The 19,358-nt window shown below is 48.6% G+C and overlaps 1 protein-coding gene across 1 annotated transcript in view; it reads left to right on the top strand.

Moving 5' to 3' along the window:
* CDH3 (cadherin 3) overlaps positions 1 to 12,650 on the top strand; it is a 170,542-nt gene extending 157,892 nt beyond the window's left edge. The window contains exon 17 of the mRNA XM_055298425.2: positions 12,209 to 12,650. Within this exon, the coding sequence (XP_055154400.1) occupies positions 12,209 to 12,268 (60 nt within the window). The 3' untranslated portion in view covers positions 12,269 to 12,650. The remainder of the gene's footprint in view (positions 1 to 12,208) is intronic.
* Positions 12,651 to 19,358: the final 6,708 nt, after the last annotated feature.

Below are 19,358 nucleotides of genomic sequence, written 5' to 3'. Positions count from 1 at the left end.
AGAAAAAGAGAGAATCATAAGTATTTTGAAGTTATTAAAGACTTGCTAAGTACAAAAAAAAAAAGGGACTCTTTCCTTGATACAAGGAGGATTGAAAGAAAGTTGAAAAGGAGGCCGGGTGCAGTGGCTCATGCCTGTAATCCCAGCACTTTGGAAGGTTGAGGCAGGTGGATCACTAGGTCAGAAGTTTGAGACCAGCCTGGCCAACATAGTGAAGCCTTGTCTCTACTAAAGAACTATAAAAATTAGCCGAGCGTGGTGGCATATGCTTGTAATCCCAGCTACTCATGAGGCGGAGGCAGGAGAATCTCTTGAACCTGGGAGGCAGAGGTTGCAGTGAGCTGAGATCGCACCACTGCACTCCAGCCTGGGCGACAGAGCGAGGTCCTGTGTCGGAAGAAAGAAAGGAGAGAGAGGAGAGGAGAGAAGAGAGAGAGAAAGAGAGAGAGAAAAGAAAAAGAAAGAAAGAAAAGAAAAGAAAGAAGAAAAAGAGCAGGTGTGAAGAGGGCAGTGCAGATTTCTGGGCATTTTGAACACTTGGAGGCGGCTGGGGGACCTGTGAGTGAGGAAGTTCAGGTGCAGCAGGGCTACCCAAGGTTACACAGGCGAGGAACTGCATGCAGGGCTGGCTGCGCCCATGCCAGGGACTATATGGTGCCGGTTTCCCACAGCCTCTGTTCTGCTTCCCACTAGAGAGGGGACGGGGAAGTGGCCAGCAGCTGGAGAGGAAGGGGAAAGGGGAAGTGGTGGTCCCGTGGGAACTTACATCCTTTATTTCATCTTCTTTGCCTCCCCCCTGGGGTGGTTTCCCAGGAAGAGAAGTAAAAGCTGAGGGGTGAGGCCTGAGTAGGGGGCACGAGGGCGAGGGCATGGGCACTGACTCACAGAGAGGAGCAGAGGAACCCTGCTTGTGTCGCCTTTCAGTATCGGACAGTGGAGTGGGAGGATAAGAGGAGCAAGGCAGCCCTGTCTACTCTGGGTGCAGCCCAGGGATGGAGGAGCAGCCAGTGCTCCCAGGACACCCCTAAGGTGGAAGTTTTGAGACTGCACCCTCCACCCTGCATGATCCTAGGAAGCTAGGAGTCCAGAGAGGTTCCTTGTGTTTTGTTTCTTGGGTTTTTTTTTTTTGAGACAGACTCTCACGATGTCACCCAGGCTGACATGCAGTGGCACAATCATAGCTCACTGCAGCCTCAACCTCCCAGGCTCAAGCAATCCTCCTATTCAGCCTCCCGAATAGCTGGCACTACAGGTGCATGCGACTATGCCTGGCTAATTTTTGTACTTTTTATAGAGATGGGGTTTCTCCATGTTGTCCAGGGTGGTCTCCAACTCCTGGGCTCAAGCAATCCTCCCACCTTGACTTCCTAAAGTTCTGGGATTACAGGCATGAGCCATCACACCCGGCCCAGAGAGGTTTCAACAAGAGCAGCTGGAGGCCGGGCGCGGTGGCTCACGCTTGTAATCCCAGCACTTTGGGAGGCCAAGGCGGGCGGATCACGAGGTCAGGAGATCGAGACCACGGTGAAACCCCGTCTCTACTAAAAATACAAAAAAATTAGCCGGGCGTGGTGGCGGGCGCCTGTAGTCCCAGCTACTCGGAGAGGCTGAGGCAGGAGAATGGCGTGAACCCAGGAGGCGGAGCTTGCAGTGAGCCGAGATTGCGCCACTGCACTCCAGCCTGGGCTACAGAGCGAGACTCCATCTCACAAAAAAAAAAAAAAAAAAAAAAAAAAAAAAACAAGAGCAGCTGGAGCTGGGAGTAAACAGTGGCCAAGCAGAATTTCAAAAGAAAATAATAATAAAGCTATGATAATAGCAATAATAATAATAATAATGGTCATAATAATTATAATAACCTCCTTGTCTTAAAAGCATTCTAAGAGCGGGTAGTCTATGGGTACATTTTATCTGGCTCCAATCAGGTGGCCAGAGAGATCTGATATTTCTTTTTTTTTTTTTTTTTGAGACGCAGTCTCGCTCTGTCGCCCAGGCTGGAGTGCAGTGGCGCAATCTCGGCTCACTGCAAGCTCCGCCTCCTGGGTTCACGCCATTCCAGTTCAGCCTCTCCAAGTATCTGGGACTACAGGCGCCCGCCACCACGCCCGGCTAATTTTTTTGTATTTTTAGTAGAGACGGGGTTTCTTGATCTCCTGATCAAGTGATCCGCCCGCCTCGGCCTCCCAAAGTGCTGGGATTACAAACGTGAGCCACCACGCCCGGCCGAGATCTGATCTTTCTAAGATGAAAATCCAATACCGTAACATTGTGCAGATGGTGAGGATGTTATAATCCCCATTTGACAGATACGGGAGAACGGTGGGAGAACTTGGCTGAGATTTGAACTCGAGACCTCTCAATTCCCAGGTTCCTTTTTTTTTTTTTGAGACGGCGACTCGCTCTGTCACCCAGGCTGGAGTGCAGTGGCTGGCTGGATCTTGGCTGACTGCAACCTCCGCCTCCTGGGTTCAAGCAATTCTCCTGCCTCAGCCTCCCAAGCAGCTGGGATTACAGGCATGCACCACCATGCCCAGCTAATTTTTGTATTTTTAGTAGAGTTGGGGTTTCACTATGTTGGCCAGGCTGGTCTCTAACTCCTGACCTCAGGTGATCCACAGGCCTCAGCCTCCCAAAGTGCTGGGATTAAAGGCATGAGCTCCCGTGCCTGGTCAATTCCAAGGTTCTTAAGCAGCCCCCTCGCAGCCAGTGCAGCATCCTCCCTTCCTGGCCTGTCTCCCCTCCTCCTGTGATCTCCTCCTGTGATCTCCCCGCCCTTCTGTCCCTCCTCTCCCCACTCTCTATGTCTCTATGGAAATGAATTCAAGATTGTTTTTGGTTGATACTCTTTATGACCCTTGAAAAACATTTTAAATGTTGATCTATCTCATATATTGTTTCCGTCAAGGAAAAACGATAAGTCGCTTCACTTTTATATGTCTCCCTCTGTCTCTTTTGCCCCACTAATAATTCAGCTGACCCTCAATAAAGGGGGAAAAAGTTCCCTAATCCTAATCAACAAGCATATCGGGTTGCTCTTTTTCCTGCTGGCTGAGGCGGGAGCAAGTTTATTTTTCCAGGGATTTTAGACATCCTGACCCTGGAGCTGCCAGGGAATAGTGTCAGGGTGTTGATTTCAAGTGTTTCAGAGTCTGCTTACAAACCCTCCACCCCTCCTCTCGGTGCCCACCTCCCCTGACCTAGGCCAGACCCCCAGATTTCTTGTTGAGACCATTGCAGGGGCCTCCCAGCTGGCTCCCTGCTTCCCGAGGACTCCTCCCCCAGCTATGCCAGAGTGACCTTTCCAGAATGCAGATCCCATCATGTCCCTTCTCTGCTTAAACACTTCCGTTCTGTTCCCATGACCTACTGGACAAGGGCCAAGCAGCATGTCATCGGACGCCCTTCAAATCCCAGCCTTGGTTGACCTTATAGCCCTAGCTCCTGCCCACTGTCCTGCTCCCCAGGTACAGACCACACAGCCACACTGGGCAATGCACCCTTCCTGGAATATAGGCCTTCCTGCTGCCTTATCTTTGCTCGTGCTGTTTCCCCTACCTGGGGTGCCTTTTCTTCTCACCCCATCCCTTCCCAAATCTGATAAATTTTTATTCTAATTATTATTATTATTATTTTGGAGACAGAGTTTTGCTCAGTCACCCAGGCTGGAGTGCAGTGGCTCAATCTCGGCTCACTGCAACCTCCGCCTCCCGTGTTCAAGCAATCCTCCTGCCTCAGCCTCCCAAGTAGCTGGGATTACAGGTACACACTACCATGCCCAGCTAATTTTTATATTTTTAGTAGAGAGGGGGTTTCGTTATGTTGGCCAGGCTGGTCTCAAACTCCTGACCTCAGGTGATCTGCCCACCCTGGCCTCCCAAAGTGGTGGGATTACAGGCGTGAGCCACCGCGCCCAGCCCCCCAGTTAGATCTTAAGCTCACTGAGCACTTTTGCCTAATTATCTCCAGCCTCTACCCTCACCCCAGCACCAAGCACAAGACCTGGGACCCAGGCAGGTGCTGAGAAATTGGAACTGAAATCCGGGACTGAAAACCTTCTCGGAATTCCATCACCACATTCCCAGCAAAGGGAGTTAATGGCTGGTCTCTAGTTTCTCAATGACTTTGCCTCTGCCTTAGCCCTACAATCAACTTAGTTCCTGCCAAAATGTCATTTTTTTTCCAGGAAGCCTTCTGGATTTAGCATTCCTCCCACTAGAGTTTTCTTAGCATCTGTATGAATGCACCCAGCACACAGAATTTTAATTGTCTCTTTACTTGTCCATTTCCCCAACCAGTCTGAGGGACTGTGATCTCGCCCACCGAAGGTCCCTGGTGATAGGTAATAGTTGTAGAGCACTTTCAGCTACCAAATGTATTCCGAGCACTTTGTGTGTACTACCTCATTTAAGTATCAAGACAAGGCCAGGTTCAGTTATTGGTCTGTAATCCCAGCGCTTTGGGAAGCCGAGGCAGGAGGATTGCTTGAAGCCAGGAGTTTGAGACTAGCCTAGGCAACATAGCAAGACTTCATCATTACAAACATTTAAAAATTAGCCAGGCATGGTGGCCCGTGTCTGTAGTCCCAGCCACTTGGGAGGCTGAGGCAGGATCACTTGAGCCCAGGAGTTTGAGGCTGGCAGTGAGCTATGATTGGGCCATTGCACTCCAGCCTGGGCGATAGAGCAAGACCCTGTCTCAAAAAAATAAAAAGTATCATGACAACCTCATAAGAGAGGTACTATTAGCCCCATTTTACCGAGGGGCAAACCAAAGTCAGAGAAGTTCTAAACTTGCCCAATGCCACACACCCAGGAAGTAGCAGAAAGGGAATTTGAGGCCGGGCGCAATGACTCACGCCTGTAATCCCAACACTTTGGAAGGCTGAGGTGAGCAGATCACTTGAGGCAAGGAGTTTGAGACCAGCCGTGCCAACATAGCGAAACCCCATCTCTACTAAAAATACAAAAAATTAGCCAGGTGCGGTGGCTCACACCTGTAATCCCAGCACTTTGGGAGGCTGAGGCGGGCGGATCACGAGGTCAGGAGATCGAGACCATCCTGGCTAACACTGTGAAACCCCGTCTCTACTAAAAATACAAAAAATTAGCTGGGTGTGGTGGTGGGCGCCTGTAGTCCCAGCTACTCGGGAGGCTGAGGCAGGAGAATGGCTTGAACCCGGGAGGCGGAGCTTGCAGTGAGCCGAGATTGCGCCACTGCACTCCAGCCTGGGCGACAGAGCAAGACTCTGTCTCAAAAAAAAATAAATAAATAAAAATAAAATAAAAATACAAAAAATTAGCCAGGCATAGTGGTGCAGCCCTGTAGTCCCAGCTACTCGGGAGGCTGAGGCAGGATGATTACTTGAACCTGGGAGACGGAGGTTGCAGTGAGCCAAGATCATGTCACTGCACTCCAGCCTGGGTGACAGAGCACGACTCTCAAAAAAAAAAAAAAAAGAAAGAGGATTTGAATCCAGCTCTCACCCACTCCACAGTAGTATTAATTGCATAACTGAGTGAGGGGAACTGGGGCGATGTTCAAGTAGCCCGGGCACACCCTGGAGTCCTGCTCATCTTCTCCCAGAGACATAGCCCTACTCCAGCCTGCAGGGAGTTGCCCAATAGCAAGGCCAAGGTCTGTACTCATAAAGCGTTCTTGGTGCACAGCATTTTAATAAAGACATGTTGTTCTTTGCCCTGAGAAGCTGCCCCACTTCCTGCCACCCCACAGGGAGGTCCTGGGAATGGTTAACATTGCTTTGCTGATGAATAGCCTCTGGAGTAGCGTAAGAAACAAAAGACCTCACAGTACCAGGCCTGCTGCCAGATCACTGCACCACCCCTCTCCTTGCTGGTGGGCACAACATATGGTTCAAAAACCTGAAACAAGCACATGACCTTTGATCCAGTAACTCCACTTGGAGAAATTCATCTTAAAGACCTGCCCATACAATTTCTCAAAGGTGTACGATGAAGGAGTTCCTCGCAACATTGCTTGTAAGACTAAGCATTGGCCAGGCGCTGTGGCTCATGCCTGTAATCCCAACACTTTGGGAGGCTGAGGCGGGTGGATCACCTGAAATCAGGAATTCGAGACCTGCCTGACCAACATGGTGAAACCCCATCTCTACTAAAAATACAAAATTAGCTGGGTGTGGTGGTGCATGCCTGTAATCCCAGCTACTTGGGAGGCTGAGGCAGGAGAATCACTTGAACCCGGGAGGCGGAGGTTGCAGTGAGAGAAAAAAAAAAAAGACTAAGCACTGGAAAAAACCCAGGTTCTTCAAAAAGGGAATTGATTCAATAAATTGTAGGCATTCAAACAGTGGAAAATCATACTGACATTAAAGTGCTATTGAAGCAGCCAGGCACAGTGGCTCAGTCCTGTAATCCCAGTACTTTGGGAAGCCAAAGTGGGAAGATTGCTTGAGACCAGGAGCTCGAGATCAGGCTGGGCAACATAGCAAGACCCTCATCTCTACAAAAAATTAAAAATCAGCCATGTGTAGTGGTTCTTGCCTGTAGTCCCAGATACTCCAGAGGCTGAGGTGGGAAATTTACTTGAGCCCAGGAGTTTGAGGTTACAATGAGCTATGACCATGCCACTGCACTCCAGCCTGGGCAACAGAATGAGACTCCAGCTTGAAAAAAAAAAAAAAAAAAAAGCCGGGCACGGTGGCTCACGCTTGTAATCCCAGCACTTTGGGAGGCCGAGGCGGGCGGATCACGAGGTCAGGAGATCGAGACCACGGTGAAACCCCGTCTCTACTAAAAAAGACAAAAAATTAGCCGGGCGTGGTGGCGGGCGCCTGTAGTCCCAGCTACTCGGAGAGGTTGAGGCAGGAGAATGGCGTGAACCCGGGAGGCGGAGCTTGCAGTGAGCCGAGATTGCGCCACTGCACTCCAGCCTGGGCGACAGAGCAAGACTCCGTCTCAAAAAAAAAAAAAAAAAAAAAAAAAAAAAAAAAAAAAGAAAAAACTGATAATAGTAGTTGCCTCTGGGGAGGGAAGGAGGGTAGCACGGGATGGTACGGTAAGACTTACTGTTTTGGTTTCTTTGTTTTGTTGGAGACAGGATCTCACTCTGTCTCTCAGGCTGGAGTGCCTTGGCGTGACCATAGCTCACTGCTGCCTCAACCTCCCAGGTTCAAGTGATCCTCCCGCCTCAGCCTCCCAAGTAGCTGGGACTACAGGCACAAGCCACCATGCCCAGATTTTTTGATTTTTTTTCTTTTTTTTTTTTTTTTTTTGAGACGGAGTCTCGCTCTGTCACCCAGGCTGGAGTGCAGTGGCGCGATCTCGGCTCACTGCAAGCTCCGCCTCCCGGGTTCACGCCATTCTCCTGCCTCAGCCTCTCCGAGTAGCTGGGACTACAGGCGCCCGCCACCGCGCCCGGCTAATTTTTTGCATTTTTTTTTAGTAGAGACGGGGTTTCACCGTGGTCTCGATCTCCTGACCTCGTGATCCGCCCGCCTCGGCCTCCCAAAGTGCTGGGATTACAAGCGTGAGCCACCGCGCCCGGCCTTCTTTTTTTTTTTTTAAGTAGAGACAGGGTCTCACTATGTTGTCCAGGCTACTCTCAAATTCCTGAGCTCAAGTGATCCTCCCACTTTGGCCTCCCAAAGTGCTGGGATTATAGGCATGAGCCAACAGGCCTGGCAAATAAAATACAATTATATGTTTTTGTCTGAAGAGACAAAGGTTGGATATAGCTCAAAATGTCAATTGTGATTATCTCTAGAGTGACAGATGATTTGTATTTTTCTTATTTTTGCTTATCTGCATTTAAAAATTTTTTCTGTTGCAGATCTTTATTACTTGTATAATTTTTCTTTTCTTTTTTTTTTTTTTTTTTTTTGAGACGGAGTTTCGCTCTTGTTGCCCAGGCTGGAGTGGAATGGAATGGCGTGATCTCAGCTCACTGCAATCTCTGCCTCCCAGGTTCCAGGGATTCTCCTGCCTCAGCTCCCTGAGTAGCTGGGATTACAGGCACCCACCACCAGGCCCAGCTAATTTTTGTATTTTTAGTAGAGACACGGTTTCACCACGTTGGCCAGGCTGGCTTCAAAATCCTGACCTCAGGTGATCCGCTGCCTCTATTACTTTTTTTTTATATTGTAGAGAGATAATATTTGACATATAAAGAGAATAAATGTATCACATATATAAATTATAAAGTATAATAATACAGCGAATAATTATGAACTCACCACTCAGCCCAATTCTCCTTCTCTAGAGAAGTACTTGTTAGAGGATGCGGAATTTAATGTCCTTCTCAAGCTTCCTGGCTTCACTCCCAAGCAATTCCCAATTTTTAATAGTTATATATTATTCATAACATTTACATCTTGTTCTATAGCTATAATTAAATCTTCTGTACTTTGTCTGGAGGTTGAGTCTAAATACTGAAAAGCAATAAACAGCATCATGATTCCATAAACACCCCTCACTTGAGAACTCCTGGCCCCCAAAAGGAAAAAATGGGATCCTGTGCAGTGCCAGTTTTCAATCTCAAGAAGTTCAATGTCATAGTTCTTAGAGGCAGAAGAGATCTCAAGCCTCCTTCTAACTAACTGAGTCATTTTACAGAAGATAAATTGAGACTTAGAGAAGGAAATAAATTTTGCTTCAGGTCATAAGACTCATCAATTCCTTACACTATGTTCTGGCCTCCTCCTGGGATTTCATAAATAAATGAGGCCGGCCGGGCGCGGTGGCTCACGCTTGTAATCCCAGCACTTTGGGAGGCCAAGGCGGGCGGATCACGAGGTCAGGTGATCGAGACCACGGTGAAACCCCGTCTCTACTAAAAAAAATACAAAAAAATTAGCCGGGCGTGGTGGCGGGCGCCTGTAGTCCCAGCTACTCGGAGAGGCTGAGGAAAGAGAATGGCGTGAACCCGGGAGGCGGAGCTTGCAGTGAGCCGAGATTGCGCCACTGCACTCCAGCCTGGGCGACAGAGCGAGACTCCGTCTCAAAAAAAAAAAAATAAAAATAAAAAAAAATAAATAAATGAGGCCAGACATGGTAGCTCACGCCTGTAATCTCAGCACTTTGGGAGGCCAAGGTGGGTGGATCACTTGAGTTTGAGACCAGCCTGGCCAACATGGCAAAACCCTGTCTCTACTGAAAATACAAAAATTAGCCGGGTGTGGTGGCACACGCCTGTAATCCCAGCTACTTGGGAGGCTGAGGCAGGAGAATTGCTTGAACCTAGGAGGTGGAGGTTGCAGTGAGCCAAGATTGCGCCACTGCACTCCAGCCTGGGCGACAGAGCAAGACTCTGTCTCAAAAAAGTAAATAAAAATAAATCAATGATGTTAGCTACAAAGTCCCTTTTTTGAAGGGAATTTAAACTATATAGACTTTACATCAAGGATTCAAGGGCCTACAGCTGGGCACAGTGGCTCACACCTGTAATCCCACCAGTTTGGGAGGCCAAGGAAGGAGGATCACTTGAGACCAGGAGTTCAAGACCAGCCTGGGCAACATAGTGAGAACCTGACTGTACAGAAAATAAAAAAATAAAAACTTAGCCAGGCGTGGTGGCACATACCTGTTAGTCTCAGCTACTCAGAAGGCTGACGCAGGAGGATCACTTGGGCCCAGGAGTTCAAGGTTGCAGTGAGCTATGATCACACCACTGCATTCCAGCCTGAGCAACAGAGGCGAGACCCTATTATTTAAAAAAAAAAAAAATGGTCTCGAGACCTGTCAATTCCCTACACTACGTTGTCTGGCCACCTCCTGGGATGTGATAAATGAATAAATAAATGGTGTTAGCCACAAAGTCCCTTTTTTTCAAAGGAAATTAATCTATATGGATGTCACATCAAAGATTCACGGGCATACACTAAGAAAATGAAATATTTTAATTACAGCAGGTAAAATCAGAGAGCCCTTTGTCTCCAAACATCTTTGGTATGGGGCTAGCCTGAACTTGGCAGGGAGTGGTTTCATTGGCTGCCGAACCTGAAGAGGGTTGGTTGGGGAAGGGTTTATCTCTCCATCCCAAGTAGACAGGGTTCTGGCACCTGATTCCCTTGCTCTGAGAAGAGGGTGGGGCCTTCTTGGAAGTGGGGGACAGGAAGCAACAGGTCCCTGGGCCTCCACAGTTATGAACTGCAGCACCTTATCTATTGTTCTTGAGATGCCAGGTCCAAAGGTATCTGAGCAATGGGAGGACACCCAGTCAGCCACGGGGCTCCATGACAGCAGCCCCACTTTCCAGGGGGCTTAACTCACTCCACTTAAGTTGGAGGGGCCTGCTGCCCATGGACTTAGTTCAGGAAAAATCTTGTCCCCTGAGTAATGTGGAATATGGAAATAATAGTTCACGTTGATTTGCACTCCCGTCTGCCATGTTTGGTTAGGTTATCTCACCTAATTCTTTTTTTTTTTTTTTGAGACAGAGTCTCACTCTGTCGCCCAGGCTGGAGTGCAGTGGCCTGATCTTGGCTCACTGCAAGCTCTGCCTCCAGGGTTCATGCCATTCTCCTGCCTCAGCCTCCGGAGTAGCTGAGACTACAGGCGCCTGCCACCATGTCCGGCTAATTTTTTGTATTTTTAGTAGACACAGGGTTTCACCATGTTAGCCAGGATGGTCTCGATCTCCTGACCTCATGATCCACCCGCCTCGGCCTCCCAAAGTCCTGGGATTACAGGCGTGAGCCACCGCGCCCGGTCCTTCACCTAATTCTTGAAATCACTCAACAAAGTAGGTTCCATTATTATCTCAGTTGTACAGATAAGGAAATTAGAAGTCCAAAGAGTCTGTGGCTCTGACTCAAAGGCTTATCACTATTAGCAGGTAGAAAAGTAGGATTCAGGCCAGCATGGTGGCTCACACCTGTAATCCCAGCACTTTGGGAGGCTGAGGTGGGTGGATTGCTTGAGCCCAGGAGCTGGAGACCAGCCAGGGAAACATGGTGAAACCCTGTCTCTACAAGAAATACCTAAATTATGGGCATGGTGGGACATGCCTGTAGTCCCAGCTACTCAAGAGGCTGAAGTGGAAGGATCGCTTGAGCCCATGAGGCAGAGGGAGGTTGCAGTGAGCTGAGATTGCACCACTGCACTCCAGCCTGACCTTGTCTCAAAAAAAAGAAAAGAAAAAAGAAGAATACAAAAGAAAATGAGCAGAATTCAGAAGCAGGCAGTCAGGCACTGAAGTCTGTGCTGGGAACCACTGTGCCAGGATGGTCTTAAGCCAGAACACCAGACTCCCTGCCTCTGCCATGAAACTGGTCGTTCATTTCTCTAAGCCTCAGTCACCTCCTCTGGGAAATGGGGATAATTGTGTCTGCTCTATAGGCTGGCCAGAGGACCAAATGCCCCTCTGGTTCCAGCCCTGGTCACCTGCTCCCCTGACCTGTGGCTGTCATGGGAGTTCTTGCTGGGCTGGACAACAGGGAGCTCAGGCCATCGTCTTGCCTTCCTTCTCTTGGCTGCCCCGGAGTCTGGAATTTCAGGTCCCTGCAAAAGACTATTTCTTGCTAAATTAAGCAAGGTTTGCCACTCAGTTCAAATGGCACCCAGAAACAAAAGACCACCCTGATCTTAGTGGAATAGGACAGAGATTAAGAGACTGCAGAGGGCAGTGGCCCAGGGTTCAAATTCCAGCTCTGTCATTTTTTTGGTTTTTTTTTTTTTTGAGATGGAATCTCACTCTGTCACCCAGGCTGGAGTGCAGTGGTGTGATCTCGGCTCGCTGCAACCTCCGCCTCCCGGGTTCATGCCATTCTCCTGCCTCAGCCTCCCGAGCAGCTGGGACTACAGGCGCCCACCACCACGCCTGGCTAATTTTTTTGTATTTTTAGTAGAGACGGGGTATCACCAGGTTAGCCAGGATGGTCTTGATCTCCTGACCTTGTGATCCGCCCACCTCAGCCTCCCAAAGTTCTGAGATTACAGGCATGAGCCACAGTGCCTGGCCCAGCTGTGTCATTTTTATTGTGTGTGATGGTGTCTTTTAGGTGTCAACTTGACTGGATTAAGGGATACCCAGATAGCTCATAAAGCACTATTTCTGTGTATGTCTGGGAGGACGTTTCCTGAAGAGACTGCTATTTGAATCAGTGGACTGAGTGAGGAAGAGTCACCCACACCCACGTAGGTGGGCACCATTCAGTCTACCGAGGGCCAGGATAGAACAAAAAGGCAGGCAAGAAAGGTGAATTCACTCACTTTCTCTCTCTCTGTTCTTCTAGAGCTGGGACACCTGCCTTCTGCCCTTAAACATCAGAACTCCAGGGTCTCTCGCCTTCTGACTCTGGGATTTGTACCAGCAGCCCCCCAACGTTCTCAGGCCTTCAGCCTGGGACTGAAAGTCTTGGATTGAGCAATGCTACCAGCTTCCTGGTTCTCCAGCTTGTAGATGGCTTATTCTAGGACTTCTCCGTCTCCATAATCCCATGAGTCAATTTCCCTAGTAAGTCCCCTCTCATCTCTCTCTGTATTTATCCTATTTGTTCTGTTCTTGGGAGAACCCTGACTAATACACTGTGTAACATCAGGCAAATCCCTTCACTTCTCTGTGAGTCTCTGCTTCCAAATCTGTAAAATGGTCACGCCTGTAGTCCTAGCACTTTGGGAGGCTGAGACGAGTGGATCACTTGAGGCCAGGGGTTCACAACTAGCCTATGCAACACAATGAGTCCTCATCTCTAATAAAAAACAAACAGGGTTCGGTGCGGTGGCTCATGCCTGTAATCCCAGCACTTTCAGAAGCCAAGGTGGGTAGATCACCTGAGGTCAGGAGTTCTAGACCAGCCTGGCTAACATGGTAAAACCCCGTCTGTACTAAAAATAAAAAAATTAGCCGGGCATGGTAGTGCGTGCCTGTAATCCCAGCTACTCAGGAGGCTGAGGCAGGAGAATCGCTTAAAATCGGAAGGCAGAGGTTGCAGTGAGCCGAGATCATGCCACTGCACTCCAGCCTGGGAGAAAGAGCAAAACTCCATCTCCAAAAACAACAAAACCCCAAAATCTGTACAATGTATGTATGTATTATAGCAAAGGGCTGTAGGAAGACTGGTGAGATAATGCATACTATGGTGCACTCCAATAAATAGTAGCTATCTCTTTTATCATACATTATAATGCAATTATTGGCATCCAGCACAAAGCCTAATACATAATTGGCTTTCAATAAATAATAAATAAAATGATAAGTGTTTACTTGTCTCCATCCCACAGTACCTTATGAGGTTGTTTGTTTGTTTGTTTGTTTGTTTTTTGAGACGGAGTCTTGCTCTGTCACCCAGGCTGGAGCGCAATGGCACGATCTCGGCTCACTGCAAGCTCCACCTCCTGGGTTTCTGCCATTCTCCTGCCTCAGCCTCCTGAGTAGCTGGGACTGCAGGCGCCCGCCACCACGCCTAGCTAATTTTTTATATTTTTAGTAGAGATGTGGTTTCACTGTGTTAGCCAGGATGGTCTCGATCTCCTGACCTCGTGATCCGCCCGCCTCGGCCTCCCAAAGTGCTGGGATTACAGGCGTGAGCCACCACGCCTGGCCTTTTTTTTTTTTAATTTTATTATTTTTTGAGAGAGAGTTTCACTCTGTCCCCAGGCTGGAGTACAGTGGGCATGATCATGGCTCACTACAGCCTCAACTTCCCAAGCTCAAGTGGTCCTCCTGCTTCAGCTTCCCAAGTAGCAGGTGTGAGTCAGTTAATTTTTAAAAGTTTTTGTAGAGATGGAGTCTCCCGTGTTGCCCAGTCTGGTCTCGAACTCGTGGATTCAAGCGATCTGTCTGCATCGACCTCCCAAAGTGTTGGGATTACAATGCAGGTGTGAGCCACTGCACCTGGCCCCTTATGAGTTTTTTTTTTTTTTTTTTGAGTCTCATTCTGTCACCCAGGCTGGAGTGCAGTGGCACAATCTTGGCTCACTGCATCCTCCGCCTCCTGGGTTCAAGTGATTCTCCTTCCTCAGCCTCCCAAGTAGGTAGGACTACAGGCACCTGCCACCAGGCCTGGCTAATTTTTTTTTTTTTTTTGAGACAAAGTCTCACTCTGTCGCCCAGGCTGGAGTGCAGTGGTGTGATCTTGGCTCATGGCAAGCTCCACCTCCCAGGTTCACGCCATTCTCCTGCCTCAGCCTCCCGAGTAGCTGTGATTACAGGAGCCTGCCACCACGCCCAGTTAATTTTTTTGTATTTTTAGTAGAGACAGGGTTTCACCATGTTAGCCAGGATGGTCTCGATCTCCTGACCTCGTGATCCACCCGCCTTGGCCTCCCAAAGTGCTGGGATTACAGGTGTGAGCCACCGTGTCTGGCCTTGTATTTTCAACAGAGATGGTGTTTCACCAGGTTGGCCAGGCTGATCTCGAACTCCTGACCTCAAGTGATCTGCCTGCCTCAGCCTCCCAAAGTGCTGGGATGACAAGCTTGAGCCACCACGCCCAGCCCCTTATGAGCTTCTTAACGGCAGGGACCATATTTTGTTTATCTCTTTGTTCCTAGTGTTAAGCAGAATGCTTGGCACATGGGAGTGCTTAATGAATGTTTGTTGTTTGAGCTAATGGATGGGAACAGCCATCATCCATGGTGCTAAAGCCACAAGGTGAAGGGGCTGATGGAGAATTTGATAATGGAGAGATCTGCTGACACCTACAGAACCTTAGCATCCTGAACGTGAATCAGCAAGAGAGCTTCTTGCTTCCTGATACAATGCTATGGGAGCGCCCAGCAACACTTATAAAATATTTTTGCCTAAAATATTGATCTGAATCAAGGCAAGCTTGTATATCTCAGTACTAGTTCATGTTACATGTGGGATTGAGGAACACGTTTAAGGACACCTCAAAGATGCATTCAACCAAAAACAAAATGCAGGGCTGGGCACAGTGGCTCACACCTGTAATCTCAGCACTTTGGGAGGCCGAGGTGGGCGGATCAACCTGGGAGTTCGAGACCAACCTGACCAACATGGAGAAACCTCGTCTCTACTAAAAATACAAAATTAGCCAGGCGTGGTGGCACATGCCTGTAATCCCAGCTACTTGGGAGGCTGAGTCAGGAGAATGGTTTGAACCCAGGAGGCAGAGGTTGCAGTGAGCCGAGATCATGCCATTGCACTCCAGCACTCCAGCCTGGGCAACAAGAGTGAAACTCCGTCTCAAAAAAAAAACAAAAAACATATATATATATATATGTATACACACACACACACACATATATATATACACACACACATATATATATACAATTTAGGCATGATGGCTCATGTTTGTAATCCCAGCACTTTCGGAGGCTGAGGCAGGTGGATCGTTTGAGCTCAGGAGTTCAAGACCAGCCTGGGCAACAGGATGAAACCCCGTCTCTACAAAAAATACAAAAATTAACCTGGTGTGGTGGCTCATGCCTGCCTTCTCAGCTGCTTGGGAGGCTGAGGTGGGAGGATTGGCTTGAGCCCAGGAGGTTGTGGCTGCAGTGAGCCGAGATTGGGCCACTGTACTCCAGCCGGGGTGACAGAGTTAGATCCTGTCTCAAAAATAAACGAACAAAAAATTCTGCAAAGACAAAAATAAAAATGCAAAGTTAGAAAGACGAAAGAAGATTTGGTACAATTACAAAGTTTACAGAAACTTTAAAAATTGCAAAAAACTACTGTTGGAGCTGGGTGATGAACACCTGTGGTTTCATTATACTATATGTAGTGTGTGTTACACTATTTTCTTTACTTTGTGTTTGAAATAAAACTGTTTTTTTTTTTGTAGACTGGAAGGGCGGCACCCCTATCAGTTAGCACCATTTCAACTGGAGGCGGTATAGCCAGTTCCCGCCCCTCCACGCTGGCAGGCAGCCCAGCCCAGCAGAGGTGTCAGGAGCCTCTAGGAGCAGCAGGAAGGGAGCCTCCTCTACCCTACCTAGCCAGGAGCCTGATCAGGCTGTAATCCCTAGCAATTCCAGTTTCTCTGGGGATTCCTCCCCAGTGGGCTGGCGGTTGGACTCTTCTCAGCAGAGGTCTGGAGAGGGGCACCTCCCACCCCAGTCTGAACCCTATGACTGCACCCCTTGCCAGGAGATGAAAGAGACGAAACTGCCTGAAGGATTAATCTTTAGCCTCCAGGCAGGCCAGTGGCCAAAACACCCAGGAAGTGAAAGTCTGTCCTCTGCCATAAGGAAACTTGGAGTCTGTGATCCCATCATGTGGGGTCTGTTATCTGCCAGGTGGCAGGGTCTCTTATCTACCTGCAGTGATCCGAAGGGCAAAGCCTCTGGCCAAACATTTCTTTTCCCCAGTGATGCCTGAAATTCCACTGTTAGCCCTGGATCTCAGCAAGATCTCAGAGAAAGCTCAACTCCTGGAGTTTGGGTTTTCCCCAGTTGAGATGTTAGGAAAGCAATGGGCCTTATCACCTGCACGGACAGGTTTGTGTACAGTCTCAGGGGATTCACGGACCCCACCAGAGCCTATCCACAGACACCAGGTTAAAAGCCCTGGACAGCATTTACAACTCCTTTGAAAGAAGAAAAGTCTTTCTCTAGAGCCCTCTTTAAAGTGCAAACGGCCCTGGGAGGTTCAAAATGATGAGCTGGCCAGCATGAAAGAATTTTTTCCAGTAGATGCAAGAGATAACCTGAGGAGCTTTAGTGGCAGGGGTGGGGGAAGGAGAGCCTGGGGGAAGGGAGGCTCCAGGCAGCTCACAATTTTGCCTAGAACTGGGAAGGGAATGTATTGGGCCAAGAGGGCTAATCACTCTCCTTTGCAGAGTGTTTACAAGAACCTTATGAATTAAGTGCTATCAACATCCCCATTTTACAGATGAGGAAACCAAGATGGTGGAGGTAAAATGACTTATGCTGCTCAACTAACGGCAGGGCCAGAAGTGAATCCAGGCTGGAGTGAAGTGGCGTGGTCACGGTTCACTGAAGCCTCAACCTCCTGTGCTCAGATGATACTCCTACCTCAGCCTCCAGAGTAGCTGGGACTACAGGCATGCACTGCCAATGCCCAGCTAATTCAAAATAATTTTTGTGGGGGAGATGGGGTTTCACCATGTTGCCCAGACTGGTCTCAAACTCCTGGGCTCAAGTGATCTCACCTCCCAACTAGCCTCCCAAATTGCTGCGATTACAATTGTGAGCCACCAGGCCTGCTGCGGTATCCCTGTTTGATACAAGAGAAAACAGAGTGTGGGCACAGTGGCTCACGCCTGTAATCCCAGCACTTTGGGAGGCTGAGGTAGGTGGATCACTTGAGGTCAGGAGTTTGAGACCAGCCTGGCCAACATGGCGAAACCCCGTCTCTACTAAAATACAAAAATTAGCCAGTCGTGGTGACGTGTGTCTGTAATCTCAGCTACTCAGGAGGCTGAGGCACAAGAATCTCTTGAACCTGGGAGGCGGAGACTGCAGTGAGCCGAGATCGTGCCATTGCACTCCAGCCGGGGCAACAGAGCAAGACCTTGTCACTAAATAAATAAATAAATAGGAAACAGAGAGGCAATTCCGTGCGTTGTGAAAGTCACACAGCACCTGTCTTCCACAAGGTGCCCCTCTGTGTTCCCACCTCACCCTGGACACCTGATCTACTCTCTTTGGAACTTGGAGAAGGACTTGCCGAGAAGTCTGAAGAATGCATCAGGCCTGACCTGACTTTGCTGCCCCTAATTGTTTTCTAAAATCCTTTTTATTGAATTATCAGAGTATAATGGAAGAGTCGATGAGAGTCGCTGCAGAGTTACACGGCCAAGGCTTGCTGGGTAGAAGAAAGTAAAGCCCTAAAGGCTCCCTGGGCCCAGCTATGGTATAAAATATGTATTTTTACATAACTGAGAGAAAAAAAATAAGCAGACAGTGCAGCCCCATGGGGGAAACGCCTCTTTCTGTATTTCCATTATCTTGTTCAAGGCACGATCCTAGTGGGAAAGGAAATACCGGAGCCTTCTCCCTCTGAGCCTCCTGGTGGGTTAAGAGCAGAGGGAGCCAAGATACAGACAACCAAAAGACCTGATTGGAAACCCATAAAAATTGAGGGGACAGGTTGAAGGGGGGGTGCTGGGCTGCCCAGAAATCATCTGCAGTTGAGAAATTACCCTTGATGGACTCAGAGGCACCTTTAGCTCTGGGTGAAATATTCCAAACATGGCTTTCCCCAGGAGGAAGGGAAATAAGGGGTGGGCCTTTTGAAAGAGTAACCCCCACTCCAAATATTTATTGAGCAGTTGCTATGATGAGCCAAGAACCCTGCTTAGCGATTGTTTTTGTATTAGCTCATGCCAACTCACTTATACAAAGGAGAACACTGATTTCCCCAAGGTCACAGGGCTAGTGAGTGGCTGACTCCTCTTAATGCTGTGTAGTTCTGACCATGCTTGCAGGATAAAGGGAAAGGAGGTGCCCTCATCGGGGCAGACAAGCCACACAGACGTGGCTGACCACAGACAGTCAGACAGGGAAGTTGTCTAACCTAACATTTGCCTGTCTATTCTGTTTTTGTCTTTTGATGGAGGACGGCAGGTGCTGGAGGTCCACTGGCCCAGGACCTGAGACCTTTGGCCCCTATCTATTCTATTTTTGATCCTAAAATTATTTCACTGGGGACAGAATTCTCTGGAGAAGGTGGTGGTGGCCATGGTGTGGCTGTGGCATTAAGAGCCCCACTCTGGGGGTCAGAAGATCCTGGGTTCTGGTCTTTGGCTTTGACATTGACCTGCCTATGTGACATTGAACAAGTTATTTGCAAATCATAGGTTTGGGTGAACTCTAAAGGTCTCTTCCAGGTCAACATCAAAAAACAGACTGAAAACTGCAGCTCCAGCTGGAAGACTGGGACCACATGAGATGAAGTTGATTGTTAGAAGAAAGGCCCTGGAATCAGAGAGGTCAGTTCCAGTCCTGCTCCACCTCTCATTGGCCTCAACCTCTTTAAGCTTCAGTTGCCCATCTATCATATGGGACTAATAATATGGCTCTTGGGTTGTTTTGAAATGAGCTTAAATGAGCTGGTCAGTGGCTGGGCACGGTGGCTCATGACTGTAATCCCAGCACTTTGGGAGGCTGAGGCAGGCGGATCGTCTGAGGTCAGGAGTTCAAGACCAGCCTGGTCAACATGATGAAACTCTGTCTCTACTAAAAATACAAAAATTAGCCAGTCGTGGTGGCGCATGCCTGTAATCCCAGCTACTCAGGAGGCTGACAGAGGAGAACTGCTTGAACCCAAGAGGCGGAGGTTGCAGTGAGCCAAGATCACACCATTGTATTCCAGCCTGGGCGACAGAGCAGGACTCCGTCTCAAAAAAAAAAAAAGAGCTGGTCAGTGTCAAATGCTTAGCACAGAGACTGGCACAGTAATCTTCAATGCCCAGCACCTATTGTTACTATTTTTTTTTTTTTTGAGATGGAGTC

This window comes from Symphalangus syndactylus, chromosome 11 (assembly GCF_028878055.3).
Source record: "Symphalangus syndactylus isolate Jambi chromosome 11, NHGRI_mSymSyn1-v2.1_pri, whole genome shotgun sequence".
Taxonomy (NCBI): Eukaryota; Metazoa; Chordata; class Mammalia; order Primates; family Hylobatidae; genus Symphalangus; species Symphalangus syndactylus.
The sequence above is the reverse complement of the archived record's forward strand: the minus strand, read 5'-3'. Positions and strand labels throughout refer to the sequence as shown.